The sequence below is a fragment of the Ornithorhynchus anatinus genome, chromosome 3 (genome assembly GCF_004115215.2).
Source record: "Ornithorhynchus anatinus isolate Pmale09 chromosome 3, mOrnAna1.pri.v4, whole genome shotgun sequence".
Lineage (NCBI taxonomy): Eukaryota > Metazoa > Chordata > Mammalia > Monotremata > Ornithorhynchidae > Ornithorhynchus > Ornithorhynchus anatinus.
Window position 1 is genome coordinate 24,448,431 of NC_041730.1, and position 21,796 is coordinate 24,470,226.

The 21,796-nt window shown below is 52.8% G+C and overlaps 2 protein-coding genes and 1 long non-coding RNA gene across 9 annotated transcripts in view; 1 reads left to right on the forward strand and 2 right to left on the reverse strand.

Moving 5' to 3' along the window:
- Window positions 1–319: 319 nt before the first annotated feature.
- On the reverse strand, window positions 320–12,049 carry ACCS (1-aminocyclopropane-1-carboxylate synthase homolog (inactive)). Its single transcript, XM_029059242.2, has 15 exons — window positions 11,983–12,049; window positions 8,383–8,638; window positions 7,851–7,910; window positions 7,373–7,443; window positions 6,888–6,957; window positions 5,998–6,064; window positions 5,244–5,341; window positions 4,004–4,081; window positions 3,214–3,314; window positions 2,885–2,974; window positions 2,616–2,661; window positions 2,061–2,202; window positions 1,339–1,481; window positions 884–1,037; window positions 320–544 (listed from the first exon to the last, which is right to left on the reverse strand). Exons 1-15 carry the CDS (start codon window positions 12,012–12,014, stop codon window positions 432–434), a joined length of 1,521 nt encoding a protein of 506 aa, XP_028915075.1. The 5' UTR covers window positions 12,015–12,049; the 3' UTR covers window positions 320–431.
- Window positions 12,050–12,471: 422 nt separating this feature from the next.
- LOC103166382 lies at window positions 12,472–20,986 on the forward strand. Of its 2 annotated transcripts, none has more exons than XR_484838.4 (3): window positions 12,472–12,535; window positions 20,597–20,670; window positions 20,833–20,986. It is a non-coding gene; the product is annotated as an uncharacterized LOC103166382 (long non-coding RNA). The 2 variants fall into 2 exon arrangements; XR_003757887.2 differs by lacking the exon at window positions 12,472–12,535 and adding an exon at window positions 15,810–15,927.
- The window catches only part of LOC100079242 (1-aminocyclopropane-1-carboxylate synthase-like protein 1), a 65,919-nt gene continuing 65,041 nt past the window's right edge, over window positions 20,919–21,796 (reverse strand). For all 6 annotated transcript variants that reach the window (XM_029060563.2, XM_029060562.2, XM_039911423.1 and 3 more), the window contains one exon: window positions 20,919–21,613. In XM_029060563.2, coding sequence (XP_028916396.1) covers window positions 21,315–21,613 — 299 coding nt within the window. In that variant the 3' untranslated portion in view covers window positions 20,919–21,314. The remainder of the gene's footprint in view (window positions 21,614–21,796) is intronic.

Here is a 21,796-nt window from a genome sequence, read left to right on the forward strand (position 1 = left end):
TTTTTCTTGTTTTTGATTTTTTTATGGTAGTTGTTAAGCGCTTATCGTGTGCCAAGGACTGTTCTAAGCACTGGGGTATATACGGTTAATCAGGTTGGACACAGTCCCTGCCCCACATGGGGGCTCAAAGTCTAATTAGGAGGAAGTACAGGTTCTGAATCCCCATTTTATTCATTCCGTAGTATTTATTGAGCGCTTACTATGTGCAGAGCACTGTACTAAGTGTTTGGAATATACAATTCGGCAACAAATAGAGACAATTCCTGAGGAAACCCAGGCACAGAGAAGTGAGGTGAACTTGCCCAAGGCCCCACAGAAAGCAATTGGCAGAGCTGGGATTAGAACCCAGGTCCTCTGACTCCCAGGCCTGTGCTCCTTCCACTAGGCCATGTCCCAGCTTGGAACCAGAGTCCAGCTTTCTTGGCCTAGAATCAGAGATCGCCTTGACCTCGTTTGCTGCTCTGCTCCGGCTGCTGGCAGGGTGGCGGGAGATTCCCGGACTGCAGCTCCAGCTCCGACAGCACCTGCCTGATCCGCTGCATCCCTGAGGGAGATCCAAGTGGAAAGAGTCAGAACTGCTGTGTGGGTGGGGTGTGGTGGAGGGGGAAGGGGGAGGCAAGGAGGGAGCTGAGGAGATTGAGCCCTGAAATGGGAGCTGGTGGAGGGGAAAGGGAAGTTAGGTGGGAAGGAAAAGGGACAAGGCCCCACATAAAGGGAAGGGAGCTGGGAGAGGAGGGGTGCAACTACTCAGGGAGAAGGAAGGTGGGTGAGAGGCTCCAGGGAGAGGGGTGAAGTTGGTGGGGGAATTGACTGGGAAAAGAAGGAAGGATGGAGGAGTCCAGGGCCTTTGTGAGCTAAAGGGAGAGAGGGGAAAAGCGCTCACCAAGCTGCAGCCGGGGTTTTTTGTCAGAGAAAATAAGGCGGAACCAGCCAGGCTCTTTGCACTTGAAGCCCTGGCCACAAGACAGCAGCACCTTGTTATCCAAGAAGCGTCGCCCCAGCTGCTTCTCCTCCTGAAAGGTGCCGGAGCGCAGGTACTAAGAACACAAGGAGAGACGGGGGAGAGACCACGGAGAAAACTTCCTTTAGTTATATTAATGTCTGTTTCCCCCTCTAGATCTCCCCCTCTAGACCGTAAACTTTTTATGGGCAGGGGACGCGTCTGCTAATTCTATTGTACTGTACTCTCCCAAGCGCTTAGTTCAGTGCTCTGCACCTAGTAAGTGCTCTCTAAATACCGTAGACGGATCGATCGGTTGATAGAACCCCTCTCCCAGGCCCAGACCCGCCCACCCCTAGGTCCCCGGCCGGCTGGCCGACGGTCGCCTCGGCCCTCGCCTTGCTCAAGTCGATCCAGATGAACAATCCGGCCTTGCGGTCGAGGAAGGGGACCCCCAGGCTGTTCAGCTGGTCAGTGACGTAAGTGTGAGCAGCCTTGAGGCGGGAGTGATTTTCTGGCAGGTACACCTGGTCGATCCAGTCTGCTCAGAAGGAAGGATGCCCAAAGGTAGTGTCATTCCCCAGCCCACAGCACTCTCTACCTCTTAGATCGTGTGTTCCATGTAGGAACGGGGCTGGGCCTGATCTGGTTATCTCGGGTCTGGCCCAGCACTCAGCACTTAATACTATAACAATAACGATTTCAATATCTGTTATCGTTATTATACATATCACTGTACCCTGCCCCAGTCATTCCACCTTCCTGTCGGAGCACCAGAATTCACCTTAGGAAGGAGGGAAGAGGCTTAGGGCATCCTCAGTTCCCCCTACTCTATGGCATTTCTCCCAACCATACCTTCTCTCACATCCTCATCCCATGGGTGGCCCAGGAAGTTCTGTCCCCAGCATTTTGACAAGGGCAAGAGACAGGGTTAGTCGTAAAACCCAGGCTCTGGGACTTTTGGAATTGCTTTGGCCCAGACTTCCCAAGCAGGGCTCCACTGGAATACCGAGGGTCCCTTAAGACAGACTCCCTAAATCTCAGTGGCCCACGGGCAACCGTCCCACGCGTCGGTGGTTCTGTCCCTGCCCATCTTCAGGCCCCCGAATCCCCTTTCCACCTTGGTCACGAAGCAGCTGGGCTATCTGGTGCTGGACAGTGCCACAGATGCTATGGAAGCAGCCGAGGGAGGCAACAGCATTAGCCACGTCTTGGTTCTCCGTGTAGAGTACGCCAAAGCGGATGCCTGAGATTCCAAAGTCCTGCAAGGGAGATACACCCGGGATGGCTCCACTACAACCTGGGGAAACTCAGCCTTGTTTTCCTTTCCCAAGTCTCGTCAACAGCCCCGCACCCGCAGAAAGGTGTGGCCTCATGGAAAGAGCACGGGACCGAGTCAGAGGACCTGGATTCCAATCCCGGCTCTGCCGCTTGATTGCCTGGTGTCCTTGGGTAAGTCACTTGATTTCTCTGTGCTTCAGTCTCCTCGTCTGAACACTGGGGGTAAATACCCATTCTCCCTCTCCCTTAGACTGTGAGCCCCACGTAGAAGAGGGTCTGTGTGTCTGCCCTGATCATCCTTTATCCATCGCAGTGCTTGGAACAGTGCCTGGCACATAGTAAGTGCTTCATCTATTCTACCACTACTTTTATCGTCAATGTTATTAACACTCACCTTGCTGGTCCCCCACATCACATGGGTCCTCTGGGGGTCAGGGAGCCTGAAGGCAAGTTAGAGGGCAGAGTTACAGATCCTAAGTCCTAGGGGAGAAAAGGGCCTCTGAACCCAAGTAGGGTCTACCCGGGAGCTTCCCCTAGAGGAGGCCACCTGACTGCCTGGTACCCAGGGCTTTTGGGCTTGTCCCTAAGGTGGGAGGCACACCCCCGGGGAAAGAGGGGTGTCTCAAAGTTTCCAGCTTTCATCTCTGGCCATCTCTGCCTCACCTGTCCATGCCCAGAACGCTGTGGAAAGGGGATGGCTCATCAAATACTGACAGCATGTAGATTTCATCCACGATCACGTGAAGAGCGTGCCTGGGACAAGGGCAACTCGCGGTCAGAGGGAGAAACGGCCCTGAATCCGGAACCCGTCGTCTCCTGATCCATCCCACGGGGATGACCCGCTGCTTCTTTCCCCTCTGGGAACGCAGGGACATCGGGGAGCAGATCCCACCCCCGCCGCAGCACCCCCTCACCAATCTCGGCATGCCGACTCTGACCCCAGCTCCACCCTGACCCGCTTAGCTTCGGTGCGGGGAGCGAGATGTCAGTACCTCTTGGCAAACTCCAGGAAGTCCAGCATTTCTTCCAGGGAATAGATGTCACCCAGCGGGTTGTGGGGGTTCAGGAGGATAAGGCCCTTGACATTCGTCCCCTGAAACCAGCTAGAATGTCAATGGGACGGGGGCCAGCCAAACCCTCACCCACATCTCCTCTTGCCCCCGGCTAAGGCCAAGCAGCTCCTTAGGACCAACTCTTCCCATAGGCCTGGGGGAGGGACCGAGGCAGGACCTCACTGCTGCCGCTGCTTCTCTATTTCTGGTTGGAATGAGAGAAGTCTGGGACAGACATATATGACTTTCCACTGTCCCTCGACCAGTGGATCTTGCAGGCCTGAGAGCTGGGGTCGGGGACAAGGAGGAAATAGAAGGGTGGAAGCTTGAGCAGAGGCTTCCAGTTAACTCCATCTTCCTTAGGGTGTGGTTGAGTTGGCAGGATGTGAAGATGTCTGGGGTCGTAGAGGGCCACAGCAGCAAACTGCACCACCCTAGTCCCTGGCCTTATTAACCTAGTGCAAAAGCCGGGGAAAAGAGTCTGCATGTCTTCTCCGCACCCCCCGCCGCCAAATCAGTTACACAGTCGCCTGCTGATAGGAGCACGTAAGGACCAGGCCTTTCTACACCAGGCAGTGGCCGGCAACAGGACCGAGCTTACGTTCAGATAGACCTCCCACCTGAAGTCATCCCTCTCCCATCTTCCCAAGCATGTGCTATCACTGGCAGGGTATCCGGCCCGTACCTGCAAACTCCTATAAAACCCTCAGAACCCGTCCATGCCACACACCTCAGACCTGGCTCCCTGCAGGGCTGCTTCCAGCTTCTCCACGGTGAGCTGGTAGGGGCGGCTGTCTGTTCCAGTGACCTGGAAGAAACCTGGCCATCACCGAACCAAACTCCACCAGTGTGGCCCCTCTACCTACAGGCAGCTGCTCTTCCCACCCCCCACAAATCACCTCCAGCCTTCCTGGGAATCCAGGAGAGTATGGGGTCATTTCAGGCCTGCTGGGAAGGCTCTCAGAGATTCTAACCCAGATTCCTTGATTCTTGATTAAAATGGTATCTAAGTACTTTCTGTGTGCCTAGCACTGTAATAAGTGCTGGGATAGATACAAGGTCTAACACAGGTTGGACACGGTTCCTGTTCCCCAGAGGGCTCCCGGTCATCATCCCCATTTAGCAGATGAGGCGCCTGAGGACGAAGAAATTAAATGTCTTGCCCAAGGTCACACACCGCAGACAAGTGGAAGAGCTGGGACTAGAATCCAGGTCCATTGAACCAGTCTTTTGGGAAGGGAACTGAACCAGAGGCATTGTGATGAAGATTCCCCTCTGCTTTTCTGTCTCCAGACACAGAGAGTAAGGGCTATCCTTAGAGAGCTGCGGAGAAAGGTCCCCTTTCCCCGCTTTCCCTCTGCTCCTCCCCCTCCCCTCAGCACTGTGCTCATTTGTATATATTTTTATTACCCTATTTATTTTGTTAATGAGGTGTACATCCCCTTAATTCTATTTATTGCTGTTGTTTTTGTCTGTCTCCCCCGATTAGACTGTAAGCCCGTCAATGGGCAGGGATTGTCTCTATCTGTTGCCGAATTGTACATTCCAAGAGCTTAGTGCAGTGCTCTGCACATAGTAAGCGCTCAATAAATACTACTGAATGAATGATTGAAAGTAAACCCTAGCCCTTTCTAGACTCATTAGAAAAGGTAGAGCTCCTGAGAGTCAACAGCAGGAGAGAGAAGCAGCATGACCTAATGAAGAGAGCATGGGCCTGGGAGTCAGGACCTGGGTTCTAATCGCAACTGCCACTTGTCTGCAGTGTGACTTTGGGCAAGTCATTGCACTTCTCTGGGCCTTATTACCTCACCTGCAGAATGAGGATTAAGACTGTGAGCCCTATGTTTGACAGAGATGGTGTCCAACCTGATTAGCTTGTATCTACCCCAGTGCTTGGTAAAGTGGCTGGCACACGGTCAGTACTTCAATACCATTAACCGCCACCCCCCGCAAAAAAAAGCAGCTCTTACCTTGCTGTCTAGATCGACATAGGCAAGACAGACATTCCCATAGAAATACAAATCCTGAGTGATGGCCCCATAGAAGGGAGTGGCAATCAGAAAAGCCTCTGAAAGTGGCAGGAGAAAGGGAGAGGGAGGGTCACCTTCCTGCCCAGGTTTCCCTCCCCTCTCTCCGCCTCCCCAGATCCCTGCCTTTCTCCCATTCCCACCCTATTCAGCTGGGGAGACTATCCACACTCCAAACCAGTTTTTTCTCCGCATGGGAAAAGCATGACACTCAAATCTTGCCCGGGACCTGCTGGGCAGGAACGCTGTAGTAATATCAGTTTCATGCTAAACTCCAAGAACCCCAGCATCCACGTCGGATGGACCAGTTACTCCACAGACTTCACTGACATCACTACGATACGATGTTACTGCGCTAAAGAGTGTGGACGTTCACATTTCTGTGTCGGGCTGGGGACCAAGCCCAGGACCGGAAGGCTAGGTTCTTATTCGAATGCTTTCTCCCTGTTTGATTTTAATCAAATAGCTTTGATTCTGTGGTCATAGTTTCTCCCTCTAGAAGAATAAAGAGAAATATCCCTGGATTGTTCCTAACGCACCCGGTTTTAGTGGCCCGAGTTTGCAGGGAGAAAGGCCTTGGACAGTCCCAGGTGGTTTTCTCGATGTCATTGATGTCCCCAGGACCCATTCCCTGGGCCCTCCCTCCTCCTGGTACTCTTGTATTACAGGCCCCACCCCAGTTTCAAAGCCCACTCACCTCCTGGCTCACAAAGAACGGTGGCCAGCACTGAGAACAGAGCGGTACAGCCATTCAGCACGATCACCTGCCGGCGACAGTCACCCCCCCGCCCCCGAGGCAAAGGTGAATCCAGTTCCCAGGAGCGAAGCGGCACCAGGGCCGTCGAGGAACTAAAGCAAATGCCCTCCCCCCGGCCCTCAGACGGAGGGGCCCGAGTCCCCTCCTTTGCTTTCGGGGCAGGGACTGCCCCTGGAGCGGTGAACTAGGTGAGGCCCTTCAGCCTTCTGCCAACCTGACCTTACTGGCACCGAACGACTATTTCTGTAGGGAGTTAAGCAAGCATGCAAGCAAGCAAGTAATGGTATTTATTGAGCACTTGGGGGAATTACAAGCCAATAGAGTTGGATGGTAGACAAGATCCTTGCCCTTACAGAGTTTTCGGTCTAGCGGGGGAGACAGTCATTAAAAGAAATTACAAATAGGAGCAAAGGCTGAGTGTAAGGACGTGGACAGATTGCTAGGGGGCTGGGGGTGAAATCAGCAACGAGTGCTTAAGGGGTACAGATCCGAATGCACAGGCGACGCAGAAGGTAGGGCAGTTAGTTGGATAAATGGGAGGCTAGTCAGGGAAGGCTTCTTGGAGGAGATGCAATTTTAGAAGGGCTCTGAAGGTGGAGGAAGCAATGGTCTGTCAGATATGAAGGGAGAAAGAGGGCCAGGCCAGAGGGAGGACGTGGGCAAGGGGTCGGCGGCAGGATGGACGAGATGGAGGGACAGAGGTACAGGTTGGTGTTAGAGGAGTAGAGTGTGTGGGTTGGGTTGTAGTAGGAGATGGATGAGGTAGGTAGGAGGGGGAGAGCTGCTTGAATCCAGGGGGGTCAGTGTGATTGAGGAGCTTGGTTACCTACATTCTGCAGTTTGAGGGGAGCCGGTGCTTTGCAGTAGTAGGTAAGGAACCGGGCCACTTCTTCTCGCAGGCTGAAAAAAACGCCAACGGACAAAAGAAACCAAGTTATTCTCCCAAATTCAGGCTCATCCTCAATGCCGTTCAAGCAGGGTGTGGCAACAGTGAATTTAAGTCACTGCCCGAAGGCCCCTCTCACTCCATCCAAAGGAGCCAGAACCACCTGGAGAGTCCTGACGGAACAAGGCTGGATGTTCCAAAGTCAGCTATTGAGTCCTCTCCACTGTCCCACCACGAGATTCCCCTCCCCACCCCCCATTATAGGCACATCAATGTCAACCCGTTTTCATATCACCTCTCATTTTTGGCCTCACGACATCCCTGTGAGAGAGAAGGGAGGGACGAATTATTATCCTCATTTTACAGAAGAGAGGGTTAAGTGTCTTGCCCCAGGTCACCCGGCAGGCCAGTGGCCAAGGTGGGACTTACAACCCGTGTCCTCTCCAGTCAGCGTACTGCAGAAGGGTCGGTTCGATGTGATGCATGTCCTTCTGATTCAGCTGGTGGGAAAGATCATGGATCCTGATCACGAACAATGTTTACAGACACTGACACTCTCCACCCATCTCGGTTGGGCAATTACTCTGAAACAAACTTTCCAGGCTACACCTTGGCCACGGATGCTCCGCTGCCTTACTCCGATGTACCACTTTACTCGGGGTCCAAGAATAATCCAGAATTACACCCACACACATCACCCGCTTATCTGCACCCCAAGCGTTCCCGAAAACCACTCCAACCGTCTGTATGAAAATACCCACTCTCCAACACGGTCTACAGAAACACCTAGAAAGAATCGCCCCCGTGGCTTTCCCAGCTGGAGGCCAGGCCTCTTATTCCCAGTGTCCTCTGTGGGATTCCAAGAGTTAAGAGCATCACAGATGCCTCAGGCAGGGGCAAGACCTACCCGCTCGGACAGCAGATCGAAGCAAAGCTTATTCTCACTGGTGGCGAGGTTAATGATTCCCTGGAGATGGGCGAGAGGGCAGGACTGAGGAATGAGGGTCGCCGAGGCCTCTCCGCCATCCTACACTTCCAGCTAAGAAGCAGGACTGGCAGGAGGCACAATCATCTGAATAGGATGTACCAGGTGAAAAGCACAGATTCCCAGCAGCGCTGGGACGCATTCAGCTGCGGAAAGAAAAACTCCCTCCTCTGTCGCTTACACGTTTCACTCTTCAACGGAGGTTCAGGGTCCCGACCCCCACCGGGTCCAGAGTTGCTCAAATGGCAAGAAGTGGAGGGGAATGGGAATAATCTAATCCAGGGTCCCCCCTCCTAACAAGTAGGGGGGATTCAACTCATTTCCCAATCAATCCTGCTGCGGGCCCCTTTAACAGGAGATAGTTCAGGGCCTCCCTTTCAATTTGAGGGTCTTCCCCCGGGCAAACACTGTGGGGTAGGGGGCACTTTTTAAGTCTCTGATTAGGGACACTCACATCGGGGTTCTCGTCTTCGTCGTACTTGTCGGCGTGGTAAGCGTTGTAGCCCATCTCCGAGGAGTCCCGGAGCCTTCTGATAATGCTCCCGCGCGATGAGAGGTGGGGACTGGTGGTCTGGGACAACCCGGCTCCAGGAGCACACCACCGATAGCCGTCCGTTCCCCTGGGAGATCCACCACATAGCCCATCCCCGAGGCCAGGGGGCAGGTTCTTGGAGGATGGTGGGGCGGAGGGAGTTGAGACTGCCGAGCATCTGGACGAAGAGGACCACGTAGGATTTATTCTCCTGCTTTCATTCTATTCCTAACACTGGAGAGGATGGGGTGGAAGGGGTCTAGAGGTGAAAGGGAACGGTTCCGGGCCATTTGGTGTCTTGCCTTACCGCTTCTGTTGTAAACTATTTCTTCGCCTCCTTTCTCATCCTTTATTAGAGAGACCGATCTTTTGATCTGGCAGGCTGACATCACTTGTTTATACTGTTTTCCTTCACTGCAAAACCGTCCTTGCTTATGCTTTGCTTGTGATTGCTCTGGGGATTTCGGTACCTGGCAGTGATCAAGCCTTGACCGATTCTGCAAGTCGGCACTCTAGGGCACCTGGGCTCCTTTCCCACCTGGCCTGTAGGTCAACTGACTTCTGCTCTTGAACTAATTCCCTTGGCTCCAGAAAGCTGCCAACGAAGACGGACTGAAAGCTTCGTGAGTGGGCAGGGAACACGTCTACCAACTCTGTTACACTGTACTCTCCCAAGCACTTAATACAGTGCTCTGCACACATTAAGTGTTCGATGAATACGATTTATCGACGGAGGACAGGGATCACGTTCACTAATTCTATTGTACTCCCCCGAGAGCTCACTACAGTGCTCTGCACGCTCGTTCGATCACCATTCCTCCTTCCCTCCCTGATTTTCTGCTACAACTCAGCCCGCACGCTCCGCTCCTCTAATGCCAACTCTCTGTCCCTCGAACTTATCGATCTCTCAGCCGACCCCTCACCCACACGCCGTCTGGCCTCGAACAAACTGCCTCTTCACATCTGACAGGCGATCACTCTCCACACCTTCAAATCCTTATTAAAAGTACATCTCCTCCAAGAAGCCTTCCCTGATTAAACCCTCATTTCCTCTCCTCCCAACGTGTCACCCTTGCACTTGAATCTGCACCCTTTATTCATCCTCCTTCCGCCTTCACAGCACTCATGTACATACCCGACATCAATTTATATTAATGTCTGTCTCTCCCCTCTAGACCGTAAGCTCACTGTGGGCAGGGAATGTGTCTACCGAGTCACACTGTACTCTCATAAGCCCTTAGCACAGTGTTCCGCAGACAGTCGGCGCTCAATAATACCATCGATCGATTGCACAGCGGATGCTCAGTAAATACTACTGACCGGAAGTTCCTTTCCTTCCAAAAGCCGGGCAAGAGCCCCTTGAAATTGGGCCTGTCCTTTTCCCCACTTTCCCCAGCAGTTCTACAACGAGGCCATCGGAACAACAACGGCTACGTTCTCAGGATACACAACAGGAATAGGGTAAGATAGCCCTCTAGACTATAAGCTCACTGTGGGCAGGGGATGTGCCTGCCAACTCTCCCAACGAGACCGTAATAATATCGTACTCTCCCAAGCGCTTAGTACAATGTGTTCTACACACAGCGCACAATAAATACGATTAAAGGAGTCAGTTGGGGGCAGGAAGGCTCATGGAAGAAGAATAATGTTGGTATTTGTTAAGCGCTTACTATGTGCAGAGCACTGGGGAAGATACAGGGTCATCAGGTTGTCCCACGTGAGGCTCACAGTCTTCATCCCCATTTTCCAGATGAGTGAACTGAGGCCCAGAGAAGTGAAGTGATTTGCCAATGGTCACACAGCTGACAAGTGGCAGAGCCGGCATTCGAACCCTTAACCTCCGACTCCCAAGCCCGGGCTCTTTCCACTGAGCCACGCTGCTTCTCTAAGGATCAATCGGTGATATTTACTGACCACTAATTTATTGTGTCACGCACTGTACTAACTGCCTGGGAGAATACCAAGGTTCGGTTCTGGGTCCCCTTTTATTATCCATCTACACCTACTCCCTTGGAGAACTCATGCGCTCCCATGACTTCTATTTATTTGCTATTGTTTTAATGAGCCGTTCATCCCCTTGATTCTATTTATTGCCAGTGTTCTCGTCTGTCCGTCTCCCCCGATTAGCCCGTAAGCCCGTCAAAGGGGAGGGACCGTCTCCGATACCCATTTGTCCATTCCCAAGCGCTTAGTCCAGTGCTCTGCACATCGTAAGCGCTCAATAAATACTATTGAATGAATGAACTACCGCCTCTATGCGGATCATACCCAAATCTACATCTCCAGTCCTGATCTCTCCCCCTCTCTTCAAACTCACACCGCCTCCTGCCTTCAAGACGTTTCTACTTGGACGTCGTCCCGTCACTTCAAATTTATCGTGTCCAAAACAGCGCTTATCTTCCCACCCAAACCCCGTCCTCCCCTTGACTTCCCCCGTCGCCGTAGACAGCACCACCATCCTTCCTATCTCACGAGCCCATAACCTTGGCATCTTCCTTGACCCTCCTCCGTCGTTCCGAAGCAGCGTGGCTCGGCGGAAAGAGCCCGGGCTTGGGAGTCGGAGGTCATGGGTTCGACTCCCGGCTCTGCCACTTGGCAGCCGTGGGACCGTGGGCCAGTCACTTCTCTGGGCCTCAGTTACCTCATCTGGAAAAGGGGGATTAAGACTGCGAGCCTCACGGGGGACAACCTGATGACCCTGTATCTCCCCCCCAGCGCTCAGAACAGTGCTCTGCACGTAATAAGCGCTTAACAAATACCAACATCATTATGATTATTCAACCCACACATTCAAAATCCATCACTAAATCCTGTCGGTCCCACCTTCGAAACCCAGCTGCCACGTCAATACCATCACTCATCCTATCCCGCCTGGATTAGTACATCGGCTTCCTTGCAGAGCTCCCGGCCTCCTGTCTCTCCCCGCTCCAGTCCACACTTCAGTCCGCTGACTGGATCATTTTTAATAACGTTGGTATTTATTAAGCGCTTACTATGTGCGGAGCACTATTCGAAGCGCTGGGGTATACAGGGTCATCAGGTTGTCCCACATGAGGCTCACAGTCTTAATCCCCATTTTAATAATAATAATAATAATGTTGGTATTTGTTAAGCGCTTCCTCTGGGCAGAGCACTGTTCTAAGCGCTGGGGTAGGTACAGGGGAATCAGGCAGTCCCACGTGAGGCTCACAGTTAATCCCCATTTTACAGATGAGGGAACTGAGGCACAGAGAAGTGACTTGCCCACAGTCCCCCAGCTGACAAGTGGCAGAGCTGGGATTCGAACTCATGACCTCTGACTCCGAAGCCCGGGCTCTTTCCACCGAGCCACGCTGCTTCCCTACAGGGGAGGTAACTGAGGCCCAGAGAGGTGAAGTGACTTGCCCACGGTCCCACGGCTGACCAGGGGCAGAGCCGGGATTCGAACCCATGACCTCGGACTCCCAAGCCCGGGCTCTTTCCACCGAGCCACGCTGCTTGCCCAGAGTCCCCCAGCTGCTGAACGAGGATCTGAACTTTTACCTGCCGGACCGCCCGGCCTCCACCCCGTCCATGCGCCCGAAGAAGAGCCGCACACCGTGGCTACTGGCCCGGGCCGCCCGCTCGCCCAGCCTAAGAACGGACTCCTAAGAACGGGCCTGTCGGCGCCGGCCAATCCGCGGGGCCGGGGGCGGGGCCGGTCGGCGCCGGCCAATCCGCGGGGGCGGAACCTGTTGCCGCCAGCCAATCCGCGGCTGGGGGCCTGTTGGCGCCGGCCAATCCGCGGGGGGCGGGGGCCTGTTGGCGCCAGCCAATCCGAGGAGGCGGGGCCGGTCCGCCCAGCCAATCGGCGGGGGCGGGGGGGCCTGTTGGCGCCAGCCAATCCGCGGGGAGCGGCCCGTTGGCGCCAGCCAATCCTCGGGGAGCGGCCCGTTGGCACCAGCCAATCCGCGGGGAGCGGCCCGTCCGTGCCAGCCAATCGGCGGGGGCGGGGGGGGGCGCCTGCGCGGGAGGACACCCCGCCCTCCCCCTCGAGCGAGCTCTCGGGCTCCCTGAGCTGTCAAGTGTTGGGTCCCCACCCGGCGCCTGCGCCCAGGTAAATCATGATAATAACGATGTTGGTATTCGTTAAGCGCTTACTATGTACAGAGCACTGTTCTAAGCGCTGGGGGAGATGCAGGGTCATCGGGTTGTCCCACGTGGGGCTCACGGTCTTCATCCCCGTTTTACAGATGAGATAACCGAGGCACCGAGAAGTGAAGTGACTCGCCCGCAGTCACACAGCGGACAAGCGGCAGAGCCGGGATTCGAACCCATGACCTCTGGCTCCCAAGCCCGGGCTCCTTCCACCGAGCCACGCTGCTTCTCTGAAATCACTGCTAACGTCAGTGAAGTCGGTGATATTTACTGAGCGCCCCCTCGCTGTCGTGGTTGCTATTTGTTAAACGCTTACTGGGTGCAGAGCACTGCTCTAAGCGCGGGGGGAGATACAGGGTCATCAGGTTGTCCCACGTGACGCTCACAGTCTTCATCCCCCTTTTCCAGCTGAGGTCACTGAGGCCCAGAGAAGTGAAGTGACTCGCCCACAGTCACCCAGCTGAGAAGTGGCAGAGCCGGGATTCGAACCCATGACCTCCGACTCCCCAACCCGTGCTCTTTCCACCGAGCCTCTGTAGGAAACACTTGGGAGGGTACAGTAGGACGGGGCTCCGAGTGAAAGATTACTTGGTTAGACAAATTAGCACGGGACTTGGCTCGCGGTCAGCGCTTAACGAATGCCCTCGTGATTATCGAGTTAACGATAAAGCAGTTATAGCTCCAGGGAATGGGGGCCTCACGTTTATCATTAATAATAATAATTACTTTTTACTTTCATCGTATTTATTGAACACTGACTGTGTGCAAAGCCCTGTATAAGCGCTTGGGAGAGTCCCATATAATACGGTGGTATTTGTTAAGCGCCTACTACGTGCCAAGCACTGTTCTAAGCACTGGAGTAGATACGAGGTGATCAGGTTGTCCCTTCCAATAGTATTTAGTATTTATTGAGCGCTTACTATGTGCAGAGCACTGTACTAAGCGCTTGGAATGAACAAGTCGGCAACAGTCCCACGGGCGGCTCACGGTCTTCACCCCCATTTTACAGATGAGGTCACCGAGGCCCAGAGAAGGGAACTGACTTGCCCGAAGTCACGCAGCTGACGAGCGGCGGAGGCGGGATTAGAACCCACGACCTCTGACTTCCAAGCCCCGTGCTCTCTCCACTGAGCCACACCGCTTCCAACGCAGTCCCTGCCCACAAGAAGCTCACAGTCTAAAGGGGGAGATGGACGTTAATATAAATAAATAAATGAAGAGATCGATCACGGATGTATACATATGTGCCGTGGGGAAAGAAGAGAGAATGAGTGAAGGAGCAAGTATGAGCGGTGCAGAAGGGAGTAGGAGAAGAGGAGAGGAGAATTAAGAAGAATTATTATTAGAATGGTATTTAAGCGCTTGAATGAATGAAGCGCTTACTATGTGCCAAGCACTGTTCTAATGATAATAATAATGTTGGTATTTGTTAAGCGCTTACTATGTGCAGAGCACTGTTCTAAGCGCTGGGGTAGACACAGGGTCATCGGGTTGTCCCACGTGGGGCTCCCAGTCTTCATCCCCATTTTACAGATGAGGTAACTGAGGCGCAGAGAAGTGAAGTGACTTAATAATAATAATGTTGGTATTTGTTAAGCGCTTACTATGTGCCGAGCACTGTTCTAAGCGCTGGGGTAGACACAGGGGAATCAGGTTGTCCCACGTGGGGCTCACAGCCTTCATCCCCATTTTACAGAGGAGGGAACTGAGGCACAGAGAAGTGAAGTGACTCGCCCACAGTCACACAGCCGACAAGGGGCAGAGCTGGGATTCGAACTCGTGAGCCCTGACTCCAAAGCCCGTGCTCTTTCCATTGCGCCACGCTGCTTCTTAAGACTGTGAGCCCCATGTGGGACAACCTGATCACCTTGTATCCCCCCAGCCCTTAGACCAGTGCTTCGCACATAGTAAGCGCTTAATAAACACCACTATTATTATAATATTACTATTATTGATAATAATAATAATGATGGTATTTGGTCATGCGTTCCATCGTATTTATTGAGCACTTTCTGTGTGCAGAGCACGGTACTGAGAGCTTGGAGAGTACAATTCAGCAACAAATAGAGACAATCCCTGCCCAACAACGGGCTCACGGTCTAGAAGACGGGCTCACAGTAAGCACTTACTGTATGGCAGGCAGTGTACTAAGTGCTGGGGTGGATAAAAAACTGCCCCACATGGGGCTCCCAGTTTCCATCCCCATTTTACGGGTGAGATAACTGAGGCACAGAGAAGTAAAGTGACTCGCCCAAGGCCACACAGCAGACCTGTGGCAGAGCTAAGATCAGAACCCAGGACCTTCCGACTCCCAGACCCGTGCTCTATCCACTCCACCAAGCTGCTTCTCTACTCTTGCCCGGGCGCTTAGTACAGCGCTTTGCACACGGTAAGTGCTCAGTAAATTAGACCGAACGAACGAATATGAGGACGATCAGCGAATTTGAAGGCGTGGTCTGTGCACGGCACACTGCGGCGCACCTAACGACACCGAACTTTTTTCCGGGTACAGACCTGGTTATCCTTTCTAACTACTTTTTGGTTGTGCCCTAGAGTGTGAGCTAGCCCTGTAAATCAAGATTAATCCAGACTAAAGTCATGGCACCCGTCTCAATTTCACCTCATTTAGTGATTATTGCTAATAATAATATCAGTAACGCTATAAGCGTCCACTATATTTGGTAGTTGTTAAGCGCTTCCTACGTGCAGAGCACTGTTCTAAGCGCTGGGGGAGATACAGGGTCATCAGATTGTCCCCCGTGAGGCTCACACTCTTAATTCCCGTTTTACAGATGAGGTAACTGAGGCGCAGAGAAGTGAAGTGACTCGCCCACAGTCACACAGCTGACAAGTGGCAGAGCTGGGATGCCGAGCACTGTACTAAGCACTGGGGCCCCTTTCCCACTCGGGCCCCACGGTCTAAGAGGTAGAGCTGATATGCCTATTTTGCAGAGGAGAAGACTGAGGCACGGAAGAGTAAGGTGACCTGCCCAAGGTCACGCAGCAGGCATGTGGCAGAGCTGGAGATGCCTAACCTAAAGGTCCCGTGAAGATTCCTACGACGTAAAGAGGTTCAAGTAGACGCTCTACAAGAGAGAACTCATTTTCGAGTGCTTAATACAGCCTTTTAGACCGCGAGCCCGTTGTTGGGCAGGGATTGTCTCCATCTGCTGCCGAATTGTACAGTCCAAGCGCTTAGTACAGTGCTCTGCACACAGTAAGCGCTCAGTCAATACGATTGAATGACTGTAGTGCTCTGCTCACGGGATGCAGCCGTTAAATACCATTGATGGATTTCCTGAGCTAACTGGAATCACGACTAAACCAGATGATAGAACGGTCGGCTCTCCGGTAATTGTTAGCTTGGACTAGCGCGTGATCCGGTATCCCAAACAAGTGTTATTTTTACCGCTTTCACCAAAAATAGCTTTATGTTTCGATAATCAGGGAATTCAGATGACCCTCAGTCAACATCCCCCGGTACTCTAAGATTTTCTGACTGTTCTTCTATTATTTTCTCTGGCATTTCTATGCTTGCTCCCGTGCTCTCAACTCCCACCTCAGCATTTACGCGTTCCCGGTCACCTGTCGCAAATGCGCTTACCGCTTTACACAGCAGCGTGGCTCAGTGGAAAGAGTCCGGGCTTGGGAGTCAAAGGTCGTGGGTTCGAATCCCAGCTCTGCCACTTGTCAGCTGTGTGACTGTGGGCGAGTCACTTCACTTCTCTGGGTCTCAGTTCCCTCATCTGTAAAATGGGGATTAAGACTGCGCACCCCACGTGGGACGACCTGATTACCCTGTATCTCCCCCAGCGCTTAGAACAGTGCTCGGCACATAGTAAGCGCTTAACAAATACCAACATTATTATTTAAGCACTTAGTTTCCTTTCCATTCTATTTTTCCTTATATCTGAAAGTAATTTTGTGTCTCTTTCCACTGTTATTTCCCCATAATTTATTTTCATGCCTGCTCACCCCCCAGACTGTAAACTCACTGTGGGCAGAGAACATCAGTCAATCCATTAAAGGTATTTACTGGGTGCTTACCATGTGCAGAGCTCTGTGCTAGGTTCTTGGGAGAGTACGATAGAATTAGCAGACACATTCCCCGCCCATAATGTGACCGGAGGGAAGGACAGACATAAACACGAATAAATAAGGAATTTATAATATAGAATACGTCTACCATCTCTGTTATATTGTACTCTCCCAAGCTCTTAGAACAGTTAGCGCTCGGTAGATACCACCGATTGATTAAATGATCTTGAGGGCAAGGATTGCGTCTTTTTCCTTTAAACCGTGATGGTCTTCTTGATCGTTCACTGAACACAGTGCACTGACCTAGGCACTTGGGAAAATACAACAGAAGCGTTAGGTATGTTCTCTGCCCACAAGCACTTAGTACACAGTCAACAGACAGTAAGAACAAGTAAATATTATTCATCATCGATTATATTTATCGAGGGCTTACTAACCGAATAAGCCCTTGGGAGAGTACAGACCAAGAACTGGCAGACACGTTCCCTGCCCGCAGCAAATTTATAGTCTAGTGGGGGAGACAGAAATGAATATGAATGCTTTATAATATATAAAGAAATGTACGTGAGCCCTGTGGGGTTGAGAGTGGGACTTCAAAGACCTCAACTTCGAAGACCTTACAATCTAGCCACATAAGGGGCATGACATGAGAAGCGGCGGCGTGGCATAGTGAATGATAATGTTGGTATTTGTTGAGCGCTTACTATGGGCAGAGCACTGTTCTAAGCGTTGGGGTAGATACCGGGTAATCAGGTCGTCCCACGTGAGGCTCACAGTTAATCCCCATTTTACAGATGAGGTAACTGAGGCACAGAGAAGTGAAGTGACTTGCCCACAGTCACACAGCTGACAAGTGGCAGAGCCGGGAGTCGAACCCATGACCCCCGACTCCGAAGCCCGGGCTCTTTCCGCTGAGCCACGCTGCACAGGCCTGGAAGTCTTAGGGTCATGGGTTCTAATTCTCGCTCCGGCTCCGCCACTTGTCTGCTTTGTGACCTCGGGCTTTACTTCTCTGTGCTTCACTTACCTCATGTGTAAAATGTGGGTCGAGACCGTGAGCCCCACGTGGGACGGGGACTGTGTCCAACCCGGTTTGTGTCCACCTCAGTGCTTAGTACAGTGACTGGCACATAGGAAGCGCTAACAAATACCACAATTATGATGATGATTAAGGAGGCGATCCAAATTTTACATAATCTCAAGAGCAGATCTGCCAGGTCCACGCCTTCGTGTCTTTCCCGTTTGATCGATTTAAAGTGTTGTAAGTGCATAGGACTGGAATTAATAATAATGACGATGATGTAGCCTCCCACTGAGAACAGATGAGTCCGAGTCCTAAGAGTCTTGTCTTATGCCGTCGAATCGTTTCCGACCCAGAGCGACACAAGGGACGCATCCCTCCCAGAATGGACCGCTCTCCATCTGCGGTCGTTCTGGCAGTGTAGCCGTAGTTTTCTTGGGAAAAATCCGGAAGTGGTTTACCATCGCCTCCTTCCGCGCAGTAAACTCGAGTCTCCGCCCTCGACTCTCTCCCGTGCCGCGGATGCCCAGCATGGGCGAGTTTGGACCTGTGGGAGATTGCCTTCCTCTCACTAGCCACTGGCCCAACTAGGAATGGAATGGGTTGGCCTCTGCTTGACTCTCCCTCCCGCAGCCGAGACTGGTAGGGTCCTGGAAACTCTCCAGGGGCGACCCTGCGAGGGGGTCCTGAGACTACAGCTTTGAGTCCTGTAATCAATCGTATATGAGCATGTGCTGTGTGCAGAGCACTGTACTAAGTGCTTGGGAGAGTACAATACATCAGAGTTGGTAGAAACGTTCCCCGCCCACAACGTGTTTTCAGGCTAGAGGACCGGACTATATAATCTACTCTATATTCCATTTTACAGCATTGGGCGGATAGCTAGAAAAGCAGTTCTGACTGAATTGTTCCCCAGTTCCTCTCATCAACAGGCCCCTAAAATAACCCTTATTATGGAAAAAAACTGCTCTCTTTGCCTGCAGAACATGAGTTCAGGGCTTCAGTGCTCAGATTGAAGTGTTGAAAAAAGTCAGAAGTAGCCCAACTGCCAACTGCAAAAAGTCTCGGAGAAGATGGCTGGTAGATACAGACTCCTCTGTAGTACATGCAAAAATTCAGTTCTCGAAACCGCCATTTTAAGCACCGAATCTTATCCCTCTCTGCCTCGGCTCTCAAACTAGAAGCTCGCTGTGGGCAGGGAACGTGTCTACCAACTCTGTTGTATCGTACTCTCCCGACCGCTTGGTACAGTGCCCTGCGCAGGGGAAGGGCTCAGTAAATACTATTGATTAGGTTCCATTCTCACTTTCTGTCATCTATTCATTTGACCTTCCCCAGAGAGCAGCAGTGTAATGTTGACACCAGACCTCCCCACTGCCTGGTGTCCCTTGATCTATCTCTGAAAGGAAAAGGGCATTCTAGAGCTGCTGGCGTGGGGCATCTCAGAGAATTGGCCGGGCCAATGGGGCCCGGTACCGACTGACCTCTGGGTGGGAAATCTGGTTCCTGGGCCAAGCACCAAATTTTTATGGTATCCGTTAAGCAGTAACTATGTGCCCACCACTCTCTTAAGCGCCGGGTAAGTTTATCAGGTTGGAAACAGTTCCTGTCCCACCTGGGGCTCACAGTCTAATTAGAAGGGAGTAGAATTTAATCTCCATTTTATAATGGAGGTAAATGAAGCACAGAGAAGTTAAGTGACTTCAGGGTCACACAGCAAGCAATTGGCAGAGCCGGTTTTATAACCCAGATCTGACCCTCCAGGCCCACGCCCTTTCCGCTAGGCCTTGCTGCTTCTCTACTGGTCTATCTATAATAATAATAATGTTGGTATTTGTAAGCGTTTACTATGCGCAGAGCACTGTTCTAAGCACTGGGGTAAACAGGGTAATCAGGTTGTCCCACATGAGGCTCACAGTCTTAATCCCCATTTTACAGATGAGGTAACTGAGGCACAGAGAAGTGAAGTGACCTGCCCACAGCCACACAGCTGCCAAGTGGCAGAGTCGGGATTCGAACGCATGACCTCTGACTCCCAAGCCCGGGCTCTTTCCACTGAGCCATGCTGCTTCTCTGTAGCAATCTTGAGCAGCGTGGCTCAGTGGAAAGAGCGTGGGCTCCGGAGTCAGAGGTCATGGGTTCGACTCCCGGCTCTGCCACTTGTCAGCTGTGTGACTGTGGGCGAGTCACTTCACTTCTCTGTGCCTCAGTTCCCTCATCTGTAAAATGGGGATTAACTGTGAGCCTCACGTGGGACGACCTGATCTCCTTGTATCTGCCCCAGCGCTTAGAACAGTGCTCTGCACATAGTAAGCGCTTAACAAATACCAACATTATTAAACTCCTGGTTCAAGATGACTAGGGTACCTACTGCTGGGGAGGGCAACGGAGGGAGAGGTTAGAGTTGCTCACCTGGCACCCAGGAGCGGTTCCTCTGTACCTCGCTTCTCTCGGAGCTAGAATCTAAGGGATTGGAGAGACATTTGGTAAAGGAGAAATCATCAGGGAAAGGCATAGAGGAGCAACGAGAGATTGGAAGGGTACAACTGAGGGTTAGCAGGCAGCCCCACCCCGACCCCCACGGCGCTCCGTGACTCTCTAATAATTCATACCAGGGATTTACAGTTTGGCGCTTTGGGCCGAAAAGGTCAAACATCACAGCTTTTGAGGGGGGAAAAAAGTAACTCTGTGGGACTTCGCCGAGGTGCTCTCAAGCCTCCAGACTGTATACCAGCTGTCGGCAGGGAACAGGTCTACCGAGTCTGTTGTAGTGTACTCTCCCAAGAGCTTAGTAGAGTGCTGTGTACACAGTAAGCGCTCAGAAAATCCCGTCGGTCGACTGAAAGGAGCATTTGTAACCCGGGAGTATTACTGCCTGAGATGCAGGCGCCAGTCTGACGCCAGCATTCACACATCTCCAAGGGGCTAGGCGGTGACTAGCAATCTCTTCTGATACTACAGGGAGGAAGAGAAAACGGAAGGTCACCGCAGCTGAGACTGGAGAAGAACAACAGTGGAGGGGAGTGGCTGTTTCGGTACGTCTCTAATCCACTTCTCAATCCACTAGGTGACACTCGGCTCCGACCCCCCTAGACCAACACTACGGTGTTGCCAGACGACACCGTAGTGTCGCTTTCCTGAGGAAGCAGAAGGGTAAGATCACCCCTTCTCTTCCTGTCTTCTCCCTCCCATCGCAGCTCCCAGACGTCAGCATTCAGGGGGCTCATACTCCACAGAGGAGAAGACGTAGTACAGGAAATGAGGTGGACGCAAGAGACGAATCTCAGTGTTTTAGAAGAGAACGGGAACTCGTTTATTAGAAACCGGATTAAAAAAAAAAAAAGAACCATCCGACGACTCCCAGAGGAGGTTGGGGAAGGGGCAAATAGCTCCCCTTGGCCCGCCCCCGGCACCTTCTCGGGGTCACCTCCTCACCCAGGGACTACAGTTCAAAGTGACTGCTCCAAGGGCAACTGTACAAGTTAATTTCTGAATATACAGAAGGCTCGCTCCCTGGGCCGACCAGGTAAGGGGCCTGGAGGGTAGAGGGGGCGGCTGCGCCCCTCCAAGAGAAAGAAGCCAGGCTCAAGTTGGGGCGGCGTGTCCCTCGCACTCACCCCTGGCCACGGGCCACTAGCCTCAAGCCAAATCGTTCCCTTCCCTGCCACTCTGGGGGCCCCTAATGCTTTCCGACCAGCTTGTTGAACATATCGAAGACCTCGGGCTTGTCCTGGGCAAACTGCTCCACCGTGTTCTTCTGCAGCCAGTCAGATGAGCGCATCTGCTGCTGCAGCAGCCCGATGAGGTCTCCCAGCTTGGAGCTGGCGGCCGGCTCTTGGTGCCGCGAGACGAAGATCACCTCGTCCGTGCTGTCCGCCCGGCCGTCCTGCTCGGGGAGCTGGAGGGGCAGAGGCGGCTTCTCCGCCACCAGCAGCTCCCGCTCCTGCTCTTCCAACACCCGCCGGATCCGCTGCATCCCTGGGAGTGGGGGGAGAGCAGGGGGCCGGAGGGGAGGGAGGCCCGGTCGGCTCCACGGCTCCAAAGCGGCAAGGGCGCCCGGGGGTGATCCGGAGAGCGGGCCGCAAGGGGGACTGGTGTCTGGCAGCGGGGTGGGACCGGGGGGTTGGGGAGAGAAGAGGGGTGAGAGGGAAGGGGTGGGGC